At 42.9% G+C, this 26,990-nt stretch overlaps 1 protein-coding gene across 6 annotated transcripts; it reads right to left on the bottom strand.

Annotated features, from left to right (window-relative positions):
• Positions 1–1,905: 1,905 nt before the first annotated feature.
• On the bottom strand, positions 1,906–26,849 carry scn3b (sodium channel, voltage-gated, type III, beta). 6 transcript variants are annotated; one of them, XM_028967753.1, is made up of 8 exons: positions 26,753–26,849; positions 25,999–26,041; positions 21,080–21,166; positions 10,906–11,069; positions 10,098–10,323; positions 6,005–6,143; positions 5,141–5,230; positions 1,906–2,375 (listed from the first exon to the last, which is right to left on the bottom strand). In XM_028967753.1, exons 1-7 carry the CDS (start codon positions 26,777–26,779, stop codon positions 5,167–5,169), a joined length of 750 nt encoding a protein of 249 aa, XP_028823586.1. In that variant the 5' UTR covers positions 26,780–26,849; the 3' UTR covers positions 1,906–2,375; positions 5,141–5,166. The 6 variants fall into 6 exon arrangements, with proteins under 6 accessions (XP_028823586.1, XP_028823589.1, XP_028823590.1 ...); XM_028967756.1 differs by lacking the exons at positions 25,999–26,041; positions 26,753–26,849 and adding an exon at positions 21,258–21,573; XM_028967757.1 differs by lacking the exons at positions 25,999–26,041; positions 26,753–26,849 and adding an exon at positions 21,281–21,573.
• Positions 26,850–26,990: the final 141 nt, after the last annotated feature.

The following is a 26,990-nucleotide window of genomic DNA, read 5'->3' as shown; positions in this document are numbered from 1 at the left end:
TTTCACAATCACTTCACTTTCCACTAAACCTATTTTGAATCACATTTACCCTGTACTATCTCGAGTTGTGTCTTCATGGAAGGCAAGAGGAAAGTTCATGTAAAGGAGCTTGCGAATGCAAATATCCAGAATGTAATTGCAGATATTTGTAATTGAAAGCTTAATATAAATTAGTCAAGGACGACATCAGTTCTCTAAACTTAGTTATGTTACAGCATACTGATGGACACACTCACACAGCTTATGATGAATAGGGATCTGGTCCGATAAGACAAAGATGTAAAATGCTGGTGTAAATGCCAGGTGTCACATTTGGAGGAAGATAAATGCTATGGGGATGTTTTTCAGCTGCAGGAACTGGGAGACTAGTCAGGATAGAAGGAAAGATGACTGCAGCAATGTACAGAGACATCCTTGATGAAAACCTGCTTATGAACTCAGATTGGGGCGATGGTTCATTTTTCAGCAGGACAACGACCCTAAGTACACAGCCAAGATATCAAAGGAGTGGCTTCAGGACAACTCTGTGAATGTCCTTGAGTGGCCAGAGCCCAGACTTGAATCCAATTGAACAGCTCTGGAGAGATCTTAACATGGTTGTGCACTGACGCTTCCGATCCAACCAGATAACGCTTGAGAGGTGCTGCAAAGAGGAATGGGCCAAACTGGCAAAGTATAGGTGTGCCCAACTTGTGGCATCATATTCAAAAAGACCTGAGGCTGTAATTGCTGCCAAAGGCGCATCAACAAATTATTGAGCAAAAGCTGTGAATATACATGTGATTTCATAGGGTTTTTTTTTTTTTTTTTTGCCTTCTAAATTTCTTTTTCACATTGTTATTATGGGGTGTTTTGTGTAGAATTTTGAGTAAATTTTTTATTTAGTCGTATTTGGAATCCCATGATGTACTGTGATTGTTTTTGCACTGTATGCTTTATGTAATCTATATTTGATCAATGTTTGACATGTTTTTTTTTTTTACATGAATATGAACCACATTACATGGATGCAGCTTAGATTTACAGTTTTTTTGTTTTTACTGCCTTTTTCATAGTGCTGTGTATTGCATACTGTATATGTGGAATTCTTTAATTGACATTCTGACTAGTTTTAATACAACATTGATTAGAACAATTATAATTACAGAGATTTCAAATTTTTAATAAAATCTAATAAGAACATGATTGGTTTAAATGTTAAAAAGCGCTTGCCATATGTTACCACCTGAGATATTCTAATGCTTATGATCTCACATATAGCAGAAAAAATAACACATATAAATAGAGTTATGTAGAACTGATAAAAAAAATACTGTAAATAATATAATTGGCTTAAGTATGTTTGTTTTAGTGGTTTTGGTGGCTAAGTGAAAAATATTGTTTCTATTGCAATCTGGGATCAGAGTGATAGAAACAGCACACAACTTTATTTCACATATACTTTAATAATATCATCCAAGATACATGTACTGAGCAGCCATCCAACATGTTATAGTGTAAATTATTTAAGACTTTTCTAACAGCATTTGCAATACCTAGAATATATCTCGTATGACAGAGGCGTCTGAGAAAAAAGCTCGAGAGACAGAAAAATACATTGCTGTGGATTTTCTTCAGTAGTTCCAAAGACAAGGCCACGTATTGAGAGGGCAGATTAGTTAAAGGGCAACAAATCATGCATTGTCTTCTTTGCGCTGCAGTATGTTCAAAACTCATCACTGTTATTCCCTTGCATCTATAATAGATACTTTAATAATATCCTGGATTGTCACATTTTAAAGTTGCAGTGTGATTTGATCACCTGGTGAAATGATATGGTAATTAATACCAACTTTAAACATGGCAGGTGTAGTATTGGAGGAAGTACAGGCTGAGGAACAAAAGTTTGTGGCACTCAATGCAGAGTGAGAGACACTGGTGTGTTTATTGTTCCATTCACTGTTCCACTCATCTTCTGTAAATTAGTATGCTTTCTGGGTTTCATTAGCATGTGACATAGTATTCATAAAACTGGTAACTAATGACCACACAGTTCAGTATCTATGCATGAGCACTAGTTTTGGCTTAAAAGGTAATGCAGTCCCTCATATAGAAAACGGGTTAAGAAATGTGTGAAATTGAAGCAGTCTTTATAAAGAGGCAAAAAATACAGCATGTGAAAAAAAGTTTTTAACCTCCTGAAGAAACATTGAGATGCACAAATACCTCTCCTTTAGCTGTGGCACTGAGGTTCACTGAGACACAAAAAGAGCGCTTCAGGAATTTGATTAGCATATATGACTAAAGGGATGCCATGGTTTTTACTTGCTTGGAGCATGTTTGACCTCCTGTCTCACCGGAGTGCTGTTTGTCCTTTCTGTAGAACTCACAAGTACCTACAACAGGGAAAACAGATCAGAGTTAATTTCTTATCAGATCTCGGTACACTACAGACATTCACAGGGTGATACTGAAAATGACCTGAAGTTATTTTCAGTTATTAAATCTTAAATTAGAATATGTTTATTATTAGTCAACATAAGTTATGCAGGACACATGAAGGCGGTTACTACTGACAAATGAAAAGGTCACACATCTCAAAGGGCAGTGGTTGGCCAAGCAGGTAAGGAAATTGACCCGAATCCCAAACCGCCAAGGTGCCGCTGAGGTGCCACTGAGCAAAGCACCGTCCTCACACACTGCTCCCCGTGCACCCCGGGCATGGCTGCCCACTGCTCACCAAGGAAATGGGTTAAATGTAGAGGACACATTTTGTTGTGTGCTGTTTTGTAATGACACTCCTTTCACTTCCACTCTATTTTCAGGCCCAAAGACTGCACTCATTATTGAATCAGTTATTTTGCCTCATAATTGTACAATGAAAAACTTGACACTTGAATAAATTGTTTATTGAATCACTGCATCATTATTGCATCAATTGAAATGATCAGCTGACTAGAAAACTTTCCAATGTAAAAAGACCTCTTAGATTCTGAACTCTCAATCAAACAGTAGGGAAAGGAAAATTCAGGCAATAAAACTGGCCTGCAGTCATAACATTTTTTGTCAAGCATCAGTGGGATGTAAATGGATCTTTGTGACCAATCAAGTAAAATTAAAGAGCATTAATCAATACTGTGCATAGTACCTTTCTCACAGTGCAACACTCCTTCCACCAAAGAAAAATATGCATTTATTAACACTGCCTGGCCAACAAATGGCATTCTAAATATATAAGTAAATATTATGCAGGCAATGATCAGTAAAGGAAAAAAATCTTAGGTGACTGAAAAAAAAACGTGAAAAAAACAGTTTATGTGACTTTGTCACAAGACTTGAGGGTTGAAAGCCGCAACCATGCTCTGCCTCGAGCAAAAAGCCAACAGGGAATGGACCAGGACAGTAAGGCCATCCGCAGCCACCCCAAAAGGTCTGATGCCACGTCAAAATGACAAATGTGTGCCTTATCAGCAAAAGGAAGAGACCCCAGATGAAACCACCACAACCAAATGGCAAGAGCCCCTGAGAGCACAGAGGCACCAATGTAGCCATGGACTGGGCCATGAGACACTACCTATGCCAAAGAGGCCCAAGCCATCAACGGACTACAACCCCAATGATCGGGGTCAGTGACCAGGTCACATGATTCTCAAATGTGCCCCAGAACCACCAAGTACCCACAACCAGTGCTTTGTAGTTTATGTATGTTCGCAAAATTCTTAGTGTTCTGAATACCACAAACTGTAAGTTCTGCACAGTGACAAGTAGAGTAAGAGGATTTGTGTACAATATCATACACTGTGATGATATTGCAGTAACACTGTGTTACTTTAAATAAAACGGATGAGACAGAGGAATACTGAATTCATCTCAGTTAAAGATGCAAATAACATTGTTGTTCTTCCTGGCAGTAAAATGCTTTAAACTAAGGAAAAAACAGCATCAACATTTTAACAATGGTATTATATTGACTTCAGTGTTTTTGCTGCCACTTGTAAAGCTAGATTGTAGACTCCATCTCTTCAATTTTATGTGTTCCAAATAAGTTGAATGCATAAAAGTAAGAAAAAAACACTGTTTTCACCATCACAGGCAGGCCAGACTCTGATGATGAAAATGACAACTGGCAAGCTGACATCACTGGGCCCTATCTTCTTCCAGTTCCAGTGGGCTTGCCAGTTTCACAGTTGGTTTCTTTACAGCATCAGTTGGCCCCATCTTCAGCCATCCTGTCGCTTCCAGTGGGGTTGCTGGTTCAGCCCAAACACTGCCACCATGATACCTGGCCCTAAGTTTCCCAGGTTCACACCAGGATGGACAGCGAATGATCACAATAGTGGATACAGTCCTGTCTCCTGCCAGCAGTAAAGCACCCTGAGGCAATTCATGTGTGGGGTTGCTTCTCACCCCAGGGAGTGGGCTCACTCACAATTTTGCCTAAGAGCACAGCCATAAATAAAGAATGCTACCAAAATATCCTCTGACAGCAACTTCTTCCAACCATCCAAAAACAGTTTGGTGAAGAACAATGCCTTTTCCAGCATGATGGAGCACCGTTGCACTTCCGGCGACTGACATAATAGTCCAGCTGTCCAAAAGAGCCAGGTAGTGGTAACCCAAATGACTAGGCTACTCCATCAATAGAATTTCTTCTCTATCATCATGGGCATGGTAATGTCAGGATTTATCAGTGACCAGATCATGTGGAGTTTAATCTACTCAATGTCTTATACTAGAGAGGCATGAATGAATCAATGAATGCAGCTCTGGCCATGCAGTGAATGTCTTTATTTGTCATGTGAGCTTTGTATTAGTAAGAGCTGATAGTCATGACGATTGCTGACATTGAGAGAGATGAGGGTGATTCTACTGTTAAAATTGAGAATTTCACCACAAATCCGTATATTGAGAGAGAAAATTACACATTACAACAAGTTATTCATAAATAAAATTTAATGACAATTCATGCAATCCCAGTTCAAGTATAGACTAAGTGTGGGAAATGCTGACAGAATGAATCACTTAGTCATCTAGACTTTGGGGTGAAATTCCCTTTGTCTGTCTCTACAGGACAATAGTAGTGATGGGAGAGATGGGTGAAAGACTCCAGAAAACACAATGACATGAGAACAGAATGATCTGTAATCAAAATTTAAAATACCGTGTTTCTGAGTGAGACAACCACTTTTATTCCATAACTGGAGGACCCGGGTTTTCTTTATTTTCAGAGGGAATGGCTAGGTAGTCTGTCCTGTAGGTAAATGGTTAGACAATAAAAGGCAGATACAGAAGCTGATGATGCACTCTAGGGCACCACCTACTTAAAGAATTTAGGAACAGGAGTTCTTCATGGACCATCTCACAAAACATGTGTCACTCCATCTTTTGCTTTTTTCGCCAGCAGCCATAAGAAAATGCACAAAACAGTTTCACAATACAATCAAAGAGCAACATTTAAAGGCAGGTCTGCCTAATAATGTGTATCAAAATGAAAGCAGGCGATCGATCACAAGCTATTTACTAGAGCTACACCTGAAGGGTCTCATATTTCTTTCCAGTCTGCACTACATGATCAATGGGTTTCTATTTTCAGTTATGGAACATTAAAGTGAGTTATTACAGGACATCAGATGTATTTCGATATGTGTGTTTGAGTGTGTGTGTGTGTGTGCGTTTGAGTGTGAGTGTTTGTCTTTTTGGAAGGGCTCTAACTGATGACTCTTCAATTGTTATGGCCCATTAAATGCAGCTTGAATTAGGCTGGTAGACTGAAATATTACAGTAGGTTAAAATGTATGGATCAATGATTTTTCATGTACAACATGATTGTTGAAACATATCTAACACTGAACATTGAGCAGGAACATTTTTATGAAGGATGGTCCCTCACTGTACATAAAGCACATACACTTCACAACATTAATTATTTTTCATAAAAATGACAGGGCAGTAGTCCTTACAACACATACTGATTATAATTCAGATATTCCACATTTCTAAAATGAAAAACTGAACTCAAACTTACGCATTATCTTGGGATTGTTCGTCTGATTTTGAGATCTTCCGATAACAGTAGATCATTTCCACCAGTAGCCAAAAGGTAAGGAACACCAGCAGGACATACATCATGATCTCCGAGTATAGCGCTGTGGTGTCTTCGCTGGCTGCAAAAAACAAAAATCATGTCACATAGGTGAGTGCTGCTGGTGCTTTCACAAACATGATGAAAGTGCCACAGACTGTTTACAGAGCATTCGCAATGTGAATTATGGAGATATGGATGGAGCAAAAAGTGGTCACCTCAAAAATCTTTCAAATCAATTCAAAATTCAGAAATTCTGATTGCAAATGGTAAAGAGTGACAAATTTCTCTTATTCCAAACTTTCTTAAAATATCTCTCATTTGTAATTAGGCTTGTTTTTTTTTTATGTAATATTAAGGGTTTTTATGCTTGTAAGCAATGAACCACTCAAGATTGAGTCCTTTGTAGGCCATTCGAGGACAAGTGCAATGTGCGCCATCATCTTAATGCTAGCGCATTTTCCTGCATATGGTGCATCGCGCAAAAAAGCATGGATGAGCACACAATAGAAAGATGACTGATGTTTTACTTATATTTTCCCTAATACGACAACAAATACAACAGAATTCAGAGTCTGCAAACAAAGTGTGTAAATAAATATTCTTTTTACTCTACTAGTCATTGTAATGGAATCTGATAACAGTCTGTAGCACTCAGATAGCCCAGGGAATCTGCAAATATCCATAAACTGCCACTTTGATTTGTGAAAATGTTTTATATAGTTAAATTATAGTAAAAGTATTCATTTATCTATAAATAGTTAAGTGCAAACAAACTGTTCTATTAAGAACCATTCCCCCATTGCATTCATTTACATGAATGTCCCTCTCCCCTCCCTCGCCCTGCCTTTTTTGCGCGTTGCACCAAGACAAAGTTAGGAAATCACCCAGGTATTCCGTGATTCAAAATCACGGTGCCCAGCACCAGGTGGTAAGAAAGAGCCCCAGCGATATATAAACACACTTTGACAAATAAAGCATTTCTTTTGCACAAAAACTTTGAAGTATCTGCAAACAAGCATATCCCCTTAAACACATTTTTATTTTTAAGCAAAGTTGTGTAAAAGTGCAGTAAACAAAATACACACACACAACTCCAGAGTAGAAAGGTGTCTAATGGACAGAAAAAAGTGTTTGTAGCACACAGCTGTCACTTTCTGACATGTTTGAGGGATTTCAGCTACTGCAGCCTTTATAATGTGTAATGTCACATATGTTGAGGCAGGATGCATCTAAACTGGGTACAAACTGGGAACACCTTTCATGTTGCTCCACCCAAAGCATGTATCACCTGTTATGACATGCAGGATATGAAAATAAGACATGGGCAGAATATGAATAATACTAAAACACAGTTGATGGCAAGAGCATACCATGGAATGTGCTTTAATTTATTTCTTTTGGATTGTGCATGTTGCATATATATGCATTAGTTATGATCTCTAGTAGCTTGTGAAGACACCTTGAATAAATCAGCACCATATTCACCATACCTGAACTGGAATCAGACTGCAACCTGTTTTACAGAATGCAGAAGTTTGTTGCCAATGACCTTCATTACGGAACAAGTGGCAGGTATCCATGGTGCCAACTGGTAATGGAACTGGGACGCAAAAAAGCAAATAACTTCTGCTTATATGAGATCGCATGGATTTCCCATGCCCATGATATTAGAAATGGTGACAAAAGCCTGAATGTTCACATTGGAAATATATAACCAATATATGTAATGCCCACAAATGTATTCAATAATAAAAAAACAACACCTAAACAATATAAAATGCAGGATATTATCGCATCTTGGCTATTTGATCTTTGCCATTCATTCTCCAACTCTTGGTCTAAATCTCCAATAATTGCAACATCACTTCTCATTTTTTCTTGTGTGTTCTGTAATAATAATACCACCATCCATACGCTAACCAATTCCAGGTCAGTAAGTGGCAATTCATGCGAAGAACAAAGAAAACAGATATAATTTTGTTTTGTTTTGTGTTTGGTCTATTTGAAAATAAATAATTTCAGACAAATTAAATTGCAAATCAGCTATTTAATATATTCCATTTTACTTGCAAATTGACCAAAAAAGCTTTAGCATGTGTTTGCATGCATGGTACACTGCTGAAAAATATTAAGGGAATGCATCTAATATGCAGGATGAACATATGTACTGTAATACACAGTAATTCTTTGAGATCAGGGATATGACCCCACATGCCAAAAACAATGGGTTGCAGGTATGGCCTGATGCTACCAGTAATGACAAGGACTCATAATAAAACATAAAACTAGAAAGAGTTGGTCACAAATGAGAAACCATTTGGTTTTTTGGGGGGACTGTCATACTTTTGCCACACCTGATGTCACATTCATTTGCCCCAAAGCAGTTGCTAATGCTTCCTATCTGGACAGACTGGTATCCCTGTGTTACACTGTGACAAACAAGCATTCCCTTGAGTTTTTAAGCAGTGTACATATTGTGCATTTCTCATTCAGGACAAAAAAATCTGCAACAAAGGTCCATTAGCATTACAACAAAATAATCCCACAAAAGTCTGAATAGTGTCAAAATGCCCAGATAGATAACTCACCAGACAGAAATAAATGTCTGGACAGCTATGTACATTGTTAAATTTCAATTTTAGATTTATATTATTATTAATTTTCTAAGGCTCTGGCACTCAGGATGATTTGGACCATGGACCACTGGAATGTCTGATTTAATGAGCATTGCACAGTGCACTCTACACACTGCATGAAAAAATGCACTGAATAATTAGTAATAATGCAAATACAATACAACACATGCACTCACATTAATAGAACAGAATAACCTTTTAATTCCACCTGCTCACGTGGAATAGATGTACTTCTGAGTTCAGGTTTTAACCTGTTTATTGCCTTTTAATGCAATATGCTTATCCACTACACATACTGAAGATAAGAACAGTGGATGAAAGGTTGTAGCCTAGTGGGTAACACACTCGCCTATGAACCAGAAGACCCAGGTTCAAATCCCATTTACTACCATTGTGTCCCTGAGCAAGACACTTAACCCTGAGTTGCTCCAATAGGACTGTCCCTGTAACTACTGATTGGAAGTTGCTCTGGATAAGGGCGTCTGATAAATGCTGTAAATGTAAATGAGTATGAACCTCACTCAGCGTTATCTGATCATTGATTAAGCCCAAATGATAAATGCACAGCAGGCCTTTGGGGTTTGATACAGGCATGGTATGAAATGTACATTTATTTTAAGAAGAAAAAAAAAGCATCCACTAATTTGTAATGCATTGGTTGGACACAGCCATGTCCATCTCTATCTGTACTTCGTTAAGGACAGATGGCAGCTTTGTGTTGTGACTACATGAGCAAGAAGGAGACAAATATACGTTTGATAAAGTATATTCGACAGGTGAAAAAAAGTAAACATAGCAATCTCAAGACAGGCATCCATTATTATAGATAAAAGCATACAAACCAAAGCAGGTACATTACCCTTTTAAAACACACAGATACAGAGCGGGTAAGACAAAACCCTTAAGAATAAGCGCCCTCCAATTGGCCGTAAGCTTAAACGGCAATAAAATAACAAGGGATGAAGCACATTGTTATTTGAATATTCCACATAAAGAGTACAGGACAGGAGCATGTTAGTTCAGACAGAACACATAAATATGTAAAAGGGCAATCAGTTTCTGTAAAATGATAAAATCAACTTTCTAAATGGCATCAATAAATGTTCACATACTGATCAAGAACTGTAGCTATTTTTTTGCAAAAATATATCTGATAGAGCAGGGATGTCTGGTCAAGAGGTCCTTGGACCAGATTTTGGCTGTTGATATGTTCAGTCAGAACAGCCAGTTTAATTTAGGTCAGTAGTCAGAAATATACGGGACCCATCATGTTCCAGTTTTTATTTTAGTCTTTGGGCTGTGTTTCAGATTCAAACAGCTCTGGTGAAATGGACCACAACTGGACAACCCTGCTGTAGACACAGATTAGAGAGCCTGTGTGCAACGCTCTCACTTACCTTCCTTTCTCACCACCAGGTTAATTGTCTTGTTGAGAATGACGCTGTGTGTGTATGTGTCAAAAAAGAATTTGCGGAACACAACACACTCATATTGGCCTGTATCGTTCATGGTGACGTTGACAATGCTGATGGAGACATCCTGCAAGTCCTTACTGCCATTCCACTGCAGGCGTCCTTTAAAGGGCCCATCCGTCTCATGGGGCTCTCTGTCAAAAAGATAGATCTGCAACAACAGGCACACACACACACACACACACACACACACACATAAAAACACTGAGTTCTGTAAGTCTTTTAGAGATATTAGATTTAGAGATAACACCTTTTTCATTATCTACCAACCTTTTCTGAATGTTTTATATTGTGGCAAGGTGCATTATCACACTGGCCCTCCTACCTTAAATCTCTTTTGTTAACTACTAATCACGACATAACATGAAGACCAAGACACGTTCATGTATATACACCATGAATCCAGAGCACCTTACAACCAGTAGTAACCTGGAGAGCCTCAGGTGACAAGAGGTTAACTGTGTTGCTTGGGGACACAATGGTAATTAGTGGGGTTTGAACGTGTGACTTTGTGGTCTTTTGGTTAATAAGAAGGTCAGCCGTGTTCTTGCATTTTCCATCCATTTTCAACTTGTTCTAAAAGTTCTAATCAAACCCAAAAATACTCGATAATTGGCCGAAAAGATGCTACAAAATGAAAGTCTAATTACTCACATGGAAAAACATGTCAGATGATTACATACAGAAAGGGTTAATATACCATTGGGAAAGGTGTTGAGGAAATGACCCTCACCAGCATGCGATCCTTCACAGACTGGGAGTAGTACCAGTCCACCCTGGTCTCTGCACTCATCTCCTCTCTCATTAAGCAGAAGATGCATGTGAGTTTCATGGACATGCCGAGCACCGCTTCTGTATCAGATGACACATTCACACACACCGACTGGCCCTGGTGGACTACAGAGAGACAGACAGAGCCACGTTTATTCTCGTATCTCAGGCACAAGACCCCTTTAGGACGCACCGCAATGTGAAAGCCTCAGATTCTCAATGCAGAAAATGCAATGTCCATGTCATTTCATAAACATGGTAGAAAAAAACATGCTGTGATTTTGCCAGATACAAATATTTGATGGCATTTACAGAAAAACATGGCATTTGTATTGCTCTGCAAATGTAATACAAAGTGGTGGTAAATAGATAAAAATAGATAAAATATATAACGCATAAGGTTGATTCCTCTGATGGGTGGATCAATTCTGCAGTACTAAATCCAGCCCAAGCTATTTGTACTAAAGAGGATATAAGTGACGCAATTGCACATTCATGACACAGCATCTGGGCCATAAGCAACTCCAGTCCCAGCATGCCTCTCTCAGATCACAAAGCTTCACCCCAACAATGCTGATCTTTTAAGAGGTCCGAATTTATTCCCAGCAGAGCAGCAGAGGGTGTGGTAATGTGTGACATGATGGCTGCCAGGATAAAATGATATCACAAGTGCAAGTCCCAAGCCCAAGAGAGTGAAGTGACAAGTGTGCAGATTGGCCGGGCAGAAATACGCATGGCTTCACAGCCCAGCTACATTTAGAAAAAAAAAAAAAGCCTCACTCAGTAGCCAATCATGTGGACCAGGTCATCTTATGTAACCTACAGCTCAGGGGCCTTTCTGTCAGATTCTCATTCTGAAAAGAATGGTGGCTCAATAGAATAAAAGAAGCAAAACATTATTTTAAGAACACTTGTCATGTTGGCCAGAGTTACAGTTTAGATTGTGTACGGAGCACACAGCAAATTCCAAAATTGCTTACAAGAAGCTCTGTGGATTATCAGAAACTAAGTGTAACGAATTAGCTCAAGAGGAAATATCTAGAATTAATTATAACTGGTTATAATTAATAATAGACATTTAGACTAGATTTGGGGATAAGCTGTAGCAGAATTAATGTTACAATTACTTGATCTGTCCGTTCACGGAGCAGATAAATTAATTATCCATCAATTCTGGGAACGATCATCCCCCCCTTTTGGCCAGGAAAGGTAGCTTTCCTGACTCTGCGTGCTAGCAGTAACTTAGCATGTAGCTTAAAAGGTCAACGTTCAGTGACTCAGCTGTGAGCAGCACACAGAAACAAACGATTGTGAATTTAAAGATTTTAATAAACACGGCTATAGCTAACATACAACAATTAGACAAACATATACATACAGGGTAAAGGAAAGTGATGAAAAGAGAATGGCAGTATTACACATCAATTAACCACAGCCTAATGAGAATCGTCAGAGAATTCTTAAGTTCACCTTAAAAAGGGGTTTACACGTGCATCTAAATAGTTACTTGCATTGGTCCTTGTTTCATGTAAGGGAGTCCTGATGCGGTAGGGTCACGATCCTCGATCCTTAGGTCTGGCGCTGGAAGTTCTTCTTGAAGGTAAATTTTGCCAAAAGAGTCAAAGTGTTGAAAGAGGTGTCTCGGAAGGAAGAAGAGAAAATCTGAGCATTCGTGCCTGTGTGACGCTCCTTTTTGAATGTTTTCTGGCACGCCCATCATGTGGCCTGAATAGCCAATCACAAGTGTGACATTTTGGCGGGAGAAGTTCCCTTTGTCCGGGTTTACGACTGACGGGAATGTTTATGGCTGATCCAGAGAGAGACTGTGGTTTGTTGCAGTTACAATTTCTACCTTATAGAAATTGTATGATGTATTTTGTGATCACATGGTATGCATCACTGTTCCAGTAGTAACGAGAAGTTCCTTCTGACACCAAGAAAGGGACCTTTAGGAGGTAGGAAAGTAGAGATACACTTATACACTTAATTATAGGTAATTAAAGTTTACCTAATGTACAATAGAAAGTTGTAACTAGTATAATTCATACAAGGGAACGTACACACAACGCGTGCATATACGGGATCCACTTATAATCACATATTCCTAGCACAAGATACAGACAATATGTTTTAAGTGTGTGCGTGATTGTGTATTGCGACGGTGGAGCCAGGCAGGAGGTCTTTGGAATGCTTTGAAGCTTGGAGCCCCGATGAGCAGTTTGCAGACCCCGTCTGTTTTGCATCGTCTTGGTGACAGTGGGGGCAGACGGGACAATCAGGCTGAGGGTCCAGGTTGTAATTTGTATGTAAATGTCAAAGGTTAAAAGGTTCTTTGAAGATCAACCATCTATGATCCTACGCAGACGCTACATTTGTGACAGTGGGGGAAGACGGGACGATCAGAGTGAGGGTCCAGGGTTGTAATTGGTATGTAAATGTCACAGGTTAAAAGGTTCTTTGAAGATCAACCATCTGTGATCCTACGCAGACGCTACAAATCCCCCCTTGTGGCTGAAAAGTGTTCAACTAGAAACCTTATCAGACACATTGGATCATGAAGGTGGGATGACAGATGGATCCTGTAAGTCAGATGGCAGGTGGACCAGCAAGCCTTTGGGTCTTCCACCCGGGTGTTCCCTTGGTCAAGTTCAGCACTGCCTCTGCCTGGGGTACTCTCCTACGGCGGTTTTTCTTGAAAGGTCCGGGGAAATGCAGCCGTGCACCGGTTCATGGACCTTTGCACCAAATTTACTCTGTTAAACAGGACGGAGGCAAGGCCGAGAGTTAGGGTGCAACTGATCGCTGTGGCGAGGCAAAGAGCTGTGTCGGCCGCAGTCCAGGATCGGGCAACAGGAAAGTTGGTCTGGACAGGTTGCCTAGACAATGCTTGGAGGGCTGTGTCGATTGGGGTGATATCAATTATCTGAGACCCCCCCTTCCTCAATGCTCTGTTCCAATTCGGGCTCCAGGGTGAGACTGTGATCCTTGAAAAAAAAGATGGAAGTTCCACCTCGGACTGGTACTCATCGCTCGGAAGGTGGTACAACGCCAGGTATACTTGTGGGTTACGGTCGTTGGTGATGAGAAGTCCATGTTGGTCCCTCAGTGCAATGCCGGATGCTGGACCTGGGGATGTGATCTCAGGTTGTGGTTGTCCTCTGGTTAGCTGGAGGCATAGCAAGGACAGCCACAGCAGCACCCCCCTTTGTCTTTCCCTGCCAGAAGCCACATGTCTCTTGATCTGGTTACGATGGAACCATTTGAACGCTGGTTCTTTCTGTCCACGGCTTTGCTTGATCTTGTCGCCCACGTCCAGTTCTTGGTGTGATGCCTTCCAGTTGTAATATGCTTTCTGGCCGTCTGCACTCTTTTGGAGTCGTTGTTGGGCAAAAGCAAATGCGGTTCTCAAATGCCGGTGCGGTTCCTCAAGGTACTGGTGAGTGGTGTAGTTGGTGTCTCCTGGCTGGTATAGCAGGTGTACTTGTATTCCCAGAAGTTTCCAGGTTTGCTGTATAATCTCAGCTGTGAAGTTGGTGCCCTTGTCTGAGTTGACTCTCAGTGGCAGCCCGAACTTTGTGAACTGGAATACGACTGTGAGGAAATACTTGTAGCCTCTAGTTGACCTAGGCAGGGGTCCAACCCAGTCACTTTGGAGGTCTGACCAAGGAGATGTGACTCCTCTGCGCTGCAGTGAGGCTCTGTGGTTTGTTTTTGTTGGTTGGAATTGGTAACAAGGAAAGAATTCTTTCACATACTCTGCCAAATCTTGCTGCATGCTGGGCCGGTATGCCGCTTGTTCTAGTGTCTCATACGTGGTACTTGTGCCGTGGTGTCTCGCGCTTGGTGTGTCGTGAGCATATATTAGCATGACCCCCCTTAGGCACTGTGGCACCACAAGCCTTGGCGCAGTGACGTCATCAGGGCAGTACCCAAGAATATTGTGCGTCACATACCGCATAGGTTTCACGTTGAGTAGTGCTTTGAGGGTTGGCGTATTGGCCATTTGTGCAGCTGTGATAGGGCGGTTGGAGGGGTCAGAGAGGTGGTGAGGGATAGTGTGTATAGCTGGGTCAGAGGCCTGCATGTCAGCAATGTCCATGGTGGTGATTTGAGGAGCCAGCGTAAGCGGCTGTGAGGCGGTCATTGAAGTGGGCAGAGTCTGTTTGCTGCGGGTTATGGCAGCCACATTAAGGGTGGGTGGGTGGGAAGGTGGATGCCATAACTCGCCGTGTAGTGCACCTGCTGTAGCCAGCTGGAAAGTGCATAGTGATGACCTTGAACCTTGCTCTTGGGTCGGTGTGTTCCCGCAGTTGTTGGCGAGACCTTCTGTGGCCTTTGTGACCTGGCAGTCTGTCTGGCGTGATCTTGGTGACTGAGGAGGCAGAGGTTCTCGCACTTGAGCCCAAATTTTTAGATGTTTGAAGTCCAATAGGGGCTCAAAGCGGTCTAGCAGGTCTTTTCCAATAAGGAGAGGGTATGTGTCAAATGGAGAGATGTACACCGGGTGTACTAAGGTCATAGGGCCGATGGTTAGGTGAATGGGAGCTAGTTGTTCTAGTTGTACATCATTTTGGCTGTATGATTGTACGTTCAGCACACAGTTCTTATATTCGAGAGTTCGATTCTGTCCCTTGGCAGCAATCTGAAGTCTGTCGAAAAGCTGGGCTGACATCAGAGTCAGGTCTGCTCCCGTGTCCACCAGGGCCTCTAGCCTTACCTCATTCTCCAAAGTGGTGGTCAGGTACAGTTTCTTGGCTACCCCCCTTTCAATTAGGTTCCCCAACAGTCTTGGTATTGGGGCTTGTGTGGTAATCGGTAAGCAGTCAGGACCAGTCTCCCGTGACTCTTCCGGCAGACAGACCACCAAGACAGCACTCTCAGGTACATCAAGGTCCTGGCTTGAGGCGTGATGCTGGAAATTGGCTGGCTCTGGTGGTTCTGTAATCATCTGCTGTGGTTGCGTGATATCACTTGGTGGTGGGACCTCTCGTTCTGTGGTCAGCAGAGGATTATGTTTGAGTTGGTTAGGAGGATTATGTTGAGGGGACTTTGATTGGGTGATAGGGTCAGACTGCACGCTTAGTCATGCCTGATCTGACTCATCCTTTTTGTCCCCCCTGTAGTGCTTTTCCTGGAGGAGTTCCTTCAAAACTCTCATAATCTCTGCTGCTTCAGATGTGGCTTCCCAGTTTGGTCCTGCTGGTGATTTAAATCTGGACTGATCCAGAGAGTGTTGAGAAGGGTTCGGCTGCTGCCAATCTGATCTTGACGCTTGTGTTGCTGAAAATTGGCTCCTTCTGGGTCGTCTCTTTCCTTCCCATGTGGCTTCATCCCTTGGGTTGGAGGGTGGTTGTGACCTGTCCCAGGATCTTCCGGAATGACCAGTTTGGTGTTTGTGTCGGGCCCCGTCATGTCCACGCTGCCCCCTGTTGGCTGGAAATCGTGACCATCTGTTGTCATGGTGGCTTTGCTCGGCGCCCTCTAGAGTGAGTTCTGCACTCTGAGTGGAGACAGGATAGATGGTGTGGGTTTTCGCTGTCTTTTCCGAGACAGCTCTTTGTTTGGCGAAGGCCTTGTGGGCCAAGTCTCTCAGCTGTTGGGTGGACATCGTCCGTGGGCATGCCAGAACCCCCAGATAGTGACTTACTGTGGGGTGCAGGTTCCGGAGGAACAGGGATCTGAAATTGAAATCGTCCTCCATTCCTGGCTCGTTGCGTGCTCCGAAGTAGGCCTGTCGGAGTCTGTTGTAGTAGGCTTGCGTGGTTTCCTGTCTGCCCTGTTTAAGGTCCATGGCAGTGATCAGTCCATGCTCTGACTCTGGGTCAGAGAACTCCCTGATTAGCGCTTGCTGCAGTTGCTGATGATCCATTTTGACGCTCTCTGGCTGTCGGTCCAGGAAACTGCGCACCTCACGGCTAGCAGTGATTCTGAGCAGATAAAGTCTGTCGCGTGTGGTAGCGTTAGCGACAGTTTGCAAGTGGAAGTCCACATCATCGAGGTATGAGTGGACATCATGGCCTCCTGCAGGGTTAGGAGTGAAAATGGGAATGTTCCTCGCCAGCTTATCCAGTTCCTTGGTTGACACACCATGACTGGAATGTAGTCTTTGAGAGGGTTCCCACCCCCTTGCTGCTGGCGGGGGGTTTGGGATGCTGGCAGGTGATGTCCTGTGCACTGGGCTCTCCTCCCTTTTGCTGCTGGTTAGGGGAAACTCTGCGGGGTGCATCTCTCTTCTAGGGTCATCGTGCAGTCTGTATGAGTGCTTGAGCTCTCTGCGAACTGTGTCAAGTTCATCTTTCAGATAGTCTCTTTGTTGGGACAGAGTACTGACCTCGGCCCGGGCAGTTTGCAGGTGGCCCTCACAGGCCCTTGCCCAGGCTTCTCTTTCTTTAAGTTCAGTCACTGCTCTCATCAGGAGGGTCTTAGCCTCGTTGAGTTCTTCCCTCAGCTCTTCTCTGGCGTCCTTTTCCTGCTCTTCCCGGTGTGCTGTATCTGCACGGAGATCAGTCAAGGCATTCTGGAGTCTCTCCAATTCCTCCTGTAGCTCTGGGTGCTGTTTGTGTGCTGTCCTGTCCTGAGTCTCCAGTTGCTCCAGTTGTCTTCGAACGAGCGTCAGATTCCTCTGTGCTCTCTCATCCTGAAGCTTTAGTGCTGCAGTCCGCCGTTCCTGGTGGTGGATTGTTGCTTCACTCAGCTTTGCCTGGCCGAGGAGGTTGTGAGCCAGTGATGCGGTGATCTTGGCCAGCTCCTTGTGGCTGTAGTCCTGCGTCGGATCGCGGGCCATCAAGATGCTCAGGTTGTCGTCAATCTGCTCTTGGCTCAGGTTCTGCAGGTCCCCGGTGGGTTCAGGAAGAAGATTGCTAGTCAGGGCGTTCAGCCAGACTTCTAGACGATCCCAGTGGGCCTCAGGGCTGGATGATCGAGACATGTTGGCTTGCTGGTCAGGCGAGAGAGGGAGAGAAAGGGAGCGAGAGAGAGGGACAGCACAAAACAAAACCAATGCGAGTCCTACCAGTGTTAATGACTGCGCCTATAGTACTTAGATTTGACTGCGTGACAGTCTTAAGACTTTGGCAGCTTGGGTTGTCAATGTATTACTCAGCCTTCTCTGATGATTCTCAAAGGTTTGGTCTCTAGGCAAACAAACAGAAACCAGGTGAAGACAAACAAACAAATACGCCAAACACAGAGGAGAGGTATAGGATTGAGGGGGAGCACTACCTATGAGTAAACACACAGGTGTAGAATATAGAAATCGATTCTAAATTTAAATTCAAACACTGTTTAGACTAAATTTAAATAAATCTAAACAGGAGAGGGAGAGGCTTGACTCAGTAATAACAAGAATCAAGTTAAGAGGCAAAGAGCCAGACTAAGCCTTTCAGATAAACTGGCAGGCTTAGGCCAACCAACCAAGAAAACCCACCTACTGAGACCGGCCACAAGGTGGCGTGGGTGAGCCCCAAGGGTTAGAACAGAGGGGGTGGAGTTGGAATTTAGGAGTGTTAGACAGGGTGTGGCAGGACTTCTTCGCTGCCTTTCACACATTAACAATTAAAAACAGGAATTCTTCGCTGCTTTAAAACAAATGCAATTTAGCTGCACCAAAAGGGGAGTGTGGCAGGATTTCTTCGCTGCCGTTACACACTAAAAAATTAAAAACGGGATTTCTTCGCCGTTTTTACACAAATGCAGTTAGTTGCACAGCAATGTGTGGGCAGGATTTCTTCGCCGCCTCTTACACACTAACACTTAAAAACAGGGTTCCTTAGCTGTTTCTACACATATGCATTTAGGGCTCTCATTTACGAATAAGGCCTATAAAAAGATGACAAGAGGAACGTCGCTCAAATCAATCTTTATCGCGATGAAGGAAGATTTCTTCGTTCCAACAGGCGATCTGATAATATTAAAATGTACAGCAAAGAGATTTCTTCGTCTTTACAGCACAATTTTAATATTATGAACTAATGGCTGTGTACTTTAACAGACAATGGCTGTTGAAATACACATATGGAGGTGGTCTTGAACCAACCAATCACGAGAGTGAGTCTTGCCTCACTTTAAGCTTGCATAAAAACACAAAAAGATTGTTACTGAGTTTGCTCACAAAATAAGTTTGAACGTGCCCGCATTCTCCACCATTAAATGTAACGAATTAGCTCAAGAGGAAATATCTAGAATTAATTATAACTGGTTATAATTAATAATAGACATTTAGACTAGATTTGGGGATAAGCTGTAGCAGAATTAATGTTACAATTACTTGATCTGTCCGTTCACGGAGCAGATAAATTAATTATCCATCAATTCTGGGAACGATCATCCCCCCCTTTTGGCCAGGAAAGGTAGCTTTCCTGACTCTGCGTGCTAGCAGTAACTTAGCATGTAGCTTAAAAGGTCAACGTTCAGTGACTCAGCTGTGAGCAGCACACAGAAACAAACGATTGTGAATTTAAAGATTTTAATAAACACGGCTATAGCTAACATACAACAATTAGACAAACATATACATACAGGGTAAAGGAAAGTGATGAAAAGAGAATGGCAGTATTACACATCAATTAACCACAGCCTAATGAGAATCGTCAGAGAATTCTTAAGTTCACCTTAAAAAGGGGTTTACACGTGCATCTAAATAGTTACTTGCATTGGTCCTTGTTTCATGTAAGGGAGTCCTGATGCGGTAGGGTCACGATCCTCGATCCTTAGGTCTGGCGCTGGAAGTTCTTCTTGAAGGTAAATTTTGCCAAAAGAGTCAAAGTGTTGAAAGAGGTGTCTCGGAAGGAAGAAGAGAAAATCTGAGCATTCGTGCCTGTGTGACGCTCCTTTTTGAATGTTTTCTGGCACGCCCATCATGTGGCCTGAATAGCCAATCACAAGTGTGACATTTTGGCGGGAGAAGTTCCCTTTGTCCGGGTTTACGACTGACGGGAATGTTTATGGCTGATCCAGAGAGAGACTGTGGTTTGTTGCAGTTACAATTTCTACCTTATAGAAATTGTATGATGTATTTTGTGATCACATGGTATGCATCACTGTTCCAGTAGTAACGAGAAGTTCCTTCTGACACCAAGAAAGGGACCTTTAGGAGGTAGGAAAGTAGAGATACACTTATACACTTAATTATAGGTAATTAAAGTTTACCTAATGTACAATAGAAAGTTGTAACTAGTATAATTCATACAAGGGAACGTACACACAACGCGTGCATATACGGGATCCACTTATAATCACATATTCCTAGCACAAGATACAGACAATATGTTTTAAGTGTGTGCGTGATTGTGTATTGCGACGGTGGAGCCAGGCAGGAGGTCTTTGGAATGCTTTGAAGCTTGGAGCCCCGATGAGCAGTTTGCAGACCCCGTCTGTTTTGCATCGTCTTGGTGACAGTGGGGGCAGACGGGACAATCAGGCTGAGGGTCCAGGTTGTAATTTGTATGTAAATGTCAAAGGTTAAAAGGTTCTTTGAAGATCAACCATCTATGATCCTACGCAGACGCTACATTTGTGACAGTGGGGGAAGACGGGACGATCAGAGTGAGGGTCCAGGGTTGTAATTGGTATGTAAATGTCACAGGTTAAAAGGTTCTTTGAAGATCAACCATCTGTGATCCTACGCAGACGCTACACTAAGGTATTGGTGTAAAGTTGGTGGTGCATTGCATCAGATGAGTGAGACTAGTCAGTCTGGTTAGGCTTCTTTTAACTTTGATTGAATTAGTCTATTCAATTATTAAGTAGCAATAAACAATACATTTGAGCCTTTATGTCTGAATTTTTATAACAAAAAAAAACATGTTGAATTTACTTAAACTGAAAACTTATCTAAACCGTTGTTACAAAAAAGTTTTAGGGAAACTGAACTGTTTCTGTAAGGAGTGGAATATGGAGATTCTACTGTATTAGCTCTTATACTGCTTCTGCCCTGATGACATCTGTGCCTGTTATGGTTTTGTCATCTGTCGGCTCAACATTTGTCATGTGAAGCATTTCCACAACTAAACAACCTGAATGAGGAATACCAGTTGAGGGAAGGAGGAACAAGCCAAGATGAAACGAACATAACACATCCTGAGCGCGAGCGTTTCATCCAGGGTTCAGAGGGTCAGTTCATCACAGAAGACCCTTACCTGTTAACATGAGGAAGAACAGACACATGGGAACGGAGCTTGGCTTTCTCATGCTTGCAGCTGGAAGGAGGGCGTTGGCGACTTCCCCTGGCGAGAACACAGAGAACATCATCATCATCATCATCATCATCCCTGTAAGGGAGTAGATGCGCGCGCAGCTGAGATGATGGATCGTCACCATGGACAGCGCCTTTTAATTACTTCGTTACCGCGGATCCTGAGCGAACCTAGATTGTAAATGTCAGATGGTCTCCTGAACGGCGGATTAAGATGAGAAGTCCATCAGCTGTGGCAAATCCCCGACACAGGAAACCTGTGGATTCGCGTGAAACCGAGAGAAAAAGTTCAAAATTCACATCAAACACACGCAAGTGTTGGCGACGGCAGGCTGAAGGCGCGCATCCTCCAGGAGGGATCATTCGTAGCACAGCAGCGCGTCGCGCTCGCCTTTGTTTTCCGCTCTTGGAAGGTTCGCCGCACTGCGCATGCGCGGGACTCTCGCTTCGGTGTCGGACGCAGACAAATCCCAGCTCATCTCATTAAACGCAGCAGTTCATGGGCCATTACAACATGAAACCTGGAGCTCATGTCATTTAAGAAGTAATTAGCTGTGATGATAAAATGTGATTGAAAAAAAGAATGCCAGTATGATCCACAGTTCAATTTGAAAAGTGATTTGGTTGTTGAGGATTTGCATAGAGGAAATCTGGCGTGATGTTGTATGGTGAGTGCGGTGATATCATATGCAGGACACACATATGATCGAGGTTACGTAATGGCTGTCAGAAACAGCTGGTGGAAGGAGCTTACTCCAACACAAACTCCCTGAAGATCAGCCCGCAGATCAATCTGTGGATTTCAGGCTGGAGTTGAAGGGCGATAAAGCATGAAATCTAAATGAGTACCATGTTTCATGCTGTTCTCTCATTAGTGGAGAGGAGACTTGTGATAATTACAAATCGTGAAAGAGCTGAGTTCTGGATGTAAAGTTGAATTTTATATATTAAACAAAATACAGGATGTATGACAAGGACATAAGATCCATAAGTGGAATTCAGTCTGTAAAATTTCCCAGTCACTCCTAGTGAGTTTATTAGCCCCATTGATATAATCCAAGCCTAAAAGTGGTTGATAAAATGTAATAATCCAGAATCAGGAAAACTGTTTAGAGTGTGTGTGCTTGGTGTGTGGTTAAAACTGGAAAGGATCTCAGGTCAATGTCTCAGTTAAAATAAAATGTAAAGAGGTAAAATGGACACTTTATTACACTGTATTTAAGGCATAAATACTGGGATTTTTTTTTTTGTGTAATCAAATAAATAAAAATATTTCAGGCACTTGCACAGAAATATTTAAAAGAAATATTTTATTTCTCATAAAATGTGAATTGCCCAGTAGAAGGTGAAGTAATGTGAATGTTCAGATATATTGTTGAAATGGGATGGAAACTGCCATGGGCTGTGATGACGGAGCAGCCTCAAAGCCAGACGCATGCTAAAAATGGCAGGCCTGTTGAGGAAGAGGAAACCATGGCAACAGTGATGTAGGGTGACTGTGATGAGAGTGAGGCTCCAGTTTCAAATCAAACAGGAGGGCTATGTACAGATGAGGTATATTAAGGGCCAATTAGATTAAATGGGATTTTGTAATAACTTTCTCTGCTCTTGCTTAAAATGAGCTTTACAAATGTTCATTATTACCATTACAATTATTGGAACATGTTATCAGTAGACATTAGCGGAGTGTTGCTAAAAAGAAAGTAACGAGTCACTGAAAAAGAATGAAATAAATGAAATTGATTTTTAGTCTGTTCTTGGTCCTATTTAGCAGGCTAGTGACCTCAGAACAGGTGGTGCAGTTTGTTGACACATGAACACTGAGCACCTTTCCACCTGTCTTGTCCTTTATTACATGCCATGTGTACAGATCTGCTCCGAGGACACTTTTGTTTGTGAGTGAGACAGGTGCTTCTGAAATGCACTTGTTTGAAAAGGAGCTGGCGTGGACTGTAGTAATGAAATATGAAAACTTTAGGCGGTGTATCGCATTATGAATGCTTTGAACGGCTGTATTTTAACAGTGGCAAAGCAAATGTCTCCTTCAAAGGGATTCAAAAAGGCACAGTAGGGACGACTTGCCTGGAGTGCATGTAAAACTAATATTTATAGTCAAAACTTTCAATAACTGAAATCCACAGTAATCCACAAATACTGACAGCCTAACAGATAATATTTAAATAAAGATGAGATTTTAAGTTACACCATTAGTACAAAATACCCAAATAATATGAAAAAAGTAAGGAAGTAATTACTCGGTACTTAGTACCTGCTTTGCAAGTATCAGTGTGTGTTATACAATTTAGTTTTTCAGTTCTTTCCTAATGGATTTTTGCCTAGTCACCATTTCAAAAAATTTTGCATGATTCTTGTTACATTTTGAATGTGTAACAGAAAATATTTATAAATGTAAATGTATATATGCTCTTATGATCCAGTTTAAACTGTTCATATGGTGTTAATGGTGGAAAACTGATCCGTGATTCAGCCCTGTGAGCAGGCTGAAGGAATTTGGGAAAACCTTGAGCCGAGGTGATATGAATTCAGCTGTCACAACCGCGAGCTGACGGGGGAGGGACATGTTGGGAAGGAGTTTTATTACAAATAAACAATAAATACAAACAAACAACAGCGCTGTGGCCAAAACCGCGCCTCATGTTAACAAGACCAGGTGCCATCATTCCTGACAGAGCCCCTCCTCCAAGGGCTACGTCCTTGGAGCCCCAGCAGTACCATCAGTGGAGGCGGCGGGGAGGATGGCGGCAACCACAGGGTTCCTGCCCTGCTGTTTCCTCCCCTTGGAGGACCCGGTCCCTCGGGCTGGCTCCCCAGCGTGGTCAGGCGTGGCTGCCCCGGTCCCTTGGCCTGGCTCCCTGGCGTGGTCCCGCATGGCGGCCCCGGACCCTTGGCCTGGCTCCCCGGCGTGGTCCCGCATGGCGACTCCGGACCCACGGGCTGGCTCCCCAGTGTGGTCCCGCATGGCTGCCCCGGACCCTTGGACCATCACACAATAATCAGGGCCGATCTATCCGGGTACGTGCGGGACACATCTTGTGTCATCCCCTGCACCGCGCAGGGAGATTGTCCCGGAGCGTTCGGCAACCACGTACGGCACCCTAGGCTGGTGCCTTCTGGGACCATGCAGCCCCTCTCGCTGCACGTCCCTGCTGGCGGAGCGGCCAGCTTCCTGCCCTGCACCGTACAGGGAGGCGGTCCCGGAGCCTCCGGCGGCCGTTCCAGGCACCCCTCTCACTGCACGCCCCTGGTGCCAAGGGGGGGGAGGCATTGCCAGACCATCCGGCTAGCCCCTTCTGCATCCGTTGGGACAAGCAGGCCCTCTTCCTGCCTGCCCCAGCTGGGTCCTCATGCCTACCAGGGAGCTCTATGCCACCCCTCACCGGCTACCGGAGGACCCAGCTCTGTTGCTTCCCCACCTACCCTCCCCTCAGGAGGAGCCCCCAACCCGAACTGCACCCCCCAAAAAATTATTTGCTGATGCGCTACCGATCACCTGGGGAACGTCCGGGCAGAGGGAAGGCGGGTCGGTGACCGGAGCTGGGAAGGCGTCTTCCCTGTGAGGCAGTTCCGGCAGTTGCTGGCTGGCGACCTCCTGTCACCCTGTTCCACTCCTCGCTGTTGTCGCACCTCTGGGAGTGATGTGGGTCTCCACGGACCTCGCGACGATCCTGAACGGGCACAATGGGCGGAGCCATCCCGGCACCGACCGGCCAATCGGCGTCATCCTCGTCGACCTGGTACCCTCGGAAGTCACGTGAGTCTTCACGGACGTTGCAACGATCTCGGACGCGCGCAATGGGCGGAGCCATCCCGGCCCCAACCGCCCAATGAAAATCCACGTCATCGTTGCTTGGGGAGCCTTGCCAGCAGAGCACAGAGTTCCTGGCTCGACATGACCAAAACGTGAAATAAAGGGGAATCAACATAAACTTGCCCGCAGGCGTGTGGCGATTGCCAGAACTCAAAAACACACACATTCACAAACGTGCACTAAAGTCCACTAAAATGTCGGAGCTACAGTCCTTTATAGGCTGTCCGGATTGGGCACAGGTGATCAGACCAGGTGCCATCAACCCTGACATCAGCACAGCCCGCAAAGAGACTGGAGGCTCCTGGCGCACATACACTCTAATGCGTAAAATAATGCTCTCTGTCATAATGTAAAGTCATGTTATGTCCTGAACTTCAGGTCACAGGGCAAGATGACCTGATGCTGAATATGATAAATGTGTTTGTGCAAGATTAGACAGGCATGTTTTTCATTGGAAAATTTCTGATTCATTTCTGAAAATGTTTTTTTTTTTTCTAACTTGATTGTCCACACCCTCTGAGCTGTACAAAAGGAGTTGGCACACCCAAGTCCTTCAGAACTCTCCATGCGCGCTTGCACGACTTCTTGAATAAAACCTTTTTTTCATCTGCACCATTTGTCTTTTATTTCCACTACACATGCACTCTTCTCTTTTGAGATCTATCCACAGATTTTCATGAATATGTAGGTTGGGAATAGTGAAGTCAATCACAAAAGCTTGTGCCTCTTGAGTCATTCTTGCTTCCAGAAGTAGTTTTTTTATTCATACCCATTCCTGCCTTTAACAAAAAATTATTCTCTGTTCTATTGACTGCAATACAAGTCCAAAGTATGATCCATCCACCTCCAAGCATAATAGTTGGGGAGTGTTTCCTTCTTGGAGTTTGTTTCCATTTTTACTCAAACCTAGGAATTATTTTATTTTTCACATGGCTATCTGGATATCTGCCATAAAATGTGTCATCTTTATAATTTTTCACACTGACAAGGAAACCTTTCAAATAGCGCTTTATGAATGTGAATGTTTATCTTACTTCCACAATGTTCTAGGTTCACTGTAACCCAGTGTCCAGTCATCTAGAAAATGAAACATGGAGGAAAAGGGACATAATTAGAGCATCAGAAAGCCATAGAGGAGTGAAGTCAATACAACATTTCAGGTAATGTGGCATTTCTCCCTTGTATGAGGTAGAACAGCACTTATCAAATCCGTTCTTGAACGGATTGAAAAAAAAAACAATTTACATGATTGGTCTCAAGACCATTTTCTCTGGAGATCAGTTTCCTTTTGCCTTTCTATCCTTCTCAAAACAAGTTTTTAATCTGATCCAGCAGCTTTATTGCACATGGAGACACACGCACCCATACACACACACACACACTCTTAATCTCACTGTGAATGGTTTATTGAAACAAATCAACCAAAGGGAGCGGGGATGTGGGCTGAATTTCAGATTTACTACACGATCACAGCATGTTGCATGCTGACAGAGGGTCCAAAATACAGCTGCTGAATTTATCTCTTTAGTTTCTGGAAAGTAGTGCACCAGTAGACCTGTACTGGATAGTGAAACAAACATGGTTTAATATTCACTAATCAGATAAAACTCTTATGCTGCAGCAGCAGGGTAATATAGAACAGTGGACAACAGCCAACACTGGCATGCAGGGATAACAAATGGCCTTCATTAAGCTCACTTTTATACTATGTCTTAAACGAGTGCTATATATAAACTTTTAATGGTAGAAAAAAGAATGAAGCACAGCATAAATAATAAATAGACTTACAGAACGATTGGTGAAAAAAGCTTCCATCCCACATTAAAGCAGCTCACACCACAGGCGCTCCAGGTACTGCAGCTGTCCATTCCTAATGGGGGAAAATAACTGGGACAGAAATAGATATGATAGCAGCTGCGAGGGAGAAGGGGAAAAAATCAGACTGACCTGTTGACAAAAATGTATAGAGCTACATGAATCAAGTATCTGGGAAGAAGAAGCCTGTTGGGTAGAAGGAGCTTGAAGA

This window comes from Denticeps clupeoides, chromosome 2 (assembly GCF_900700375.1).
Source record: "Denticeps clupeoides chromosome 2, fDenClu1.1, whole genome shotgun sequence".
Taxonomy (NCBI): domain Eukaryota; kingdom Metazoa; phylum Chordata; class Actinopteri; order Clupeiformes; family Denticipitidae; genus Denticeps; species Denticeps clupeoides.
This window is presented reverse-complemented; position numbering and strand designations above follow the sequence as displayed.

Bases quoted from the DNA above. Each gene is read 5' to 3' on its own strand.
- scn3b (XM_028967753.1), bottom strand. From the start codon at position 26,779: ATGGAAGCTTTTTTCACCAATCGTTCT. The intron at 21,167-25,998 runs GTAAGATAAACA...TGTTCTCGCCAG, and splicing joins GAACCTAGAACATTGTGGAA to GGGAAGTCGCCAACGCCCTC. The intron at 11,070-21,079 runs GTAAGGGTCTTC...GTCTCTCTGTAG, and splicing joins GTTCTTCCTCATGTTAACAG to TCCACCAGGGCCAGTCGGTG.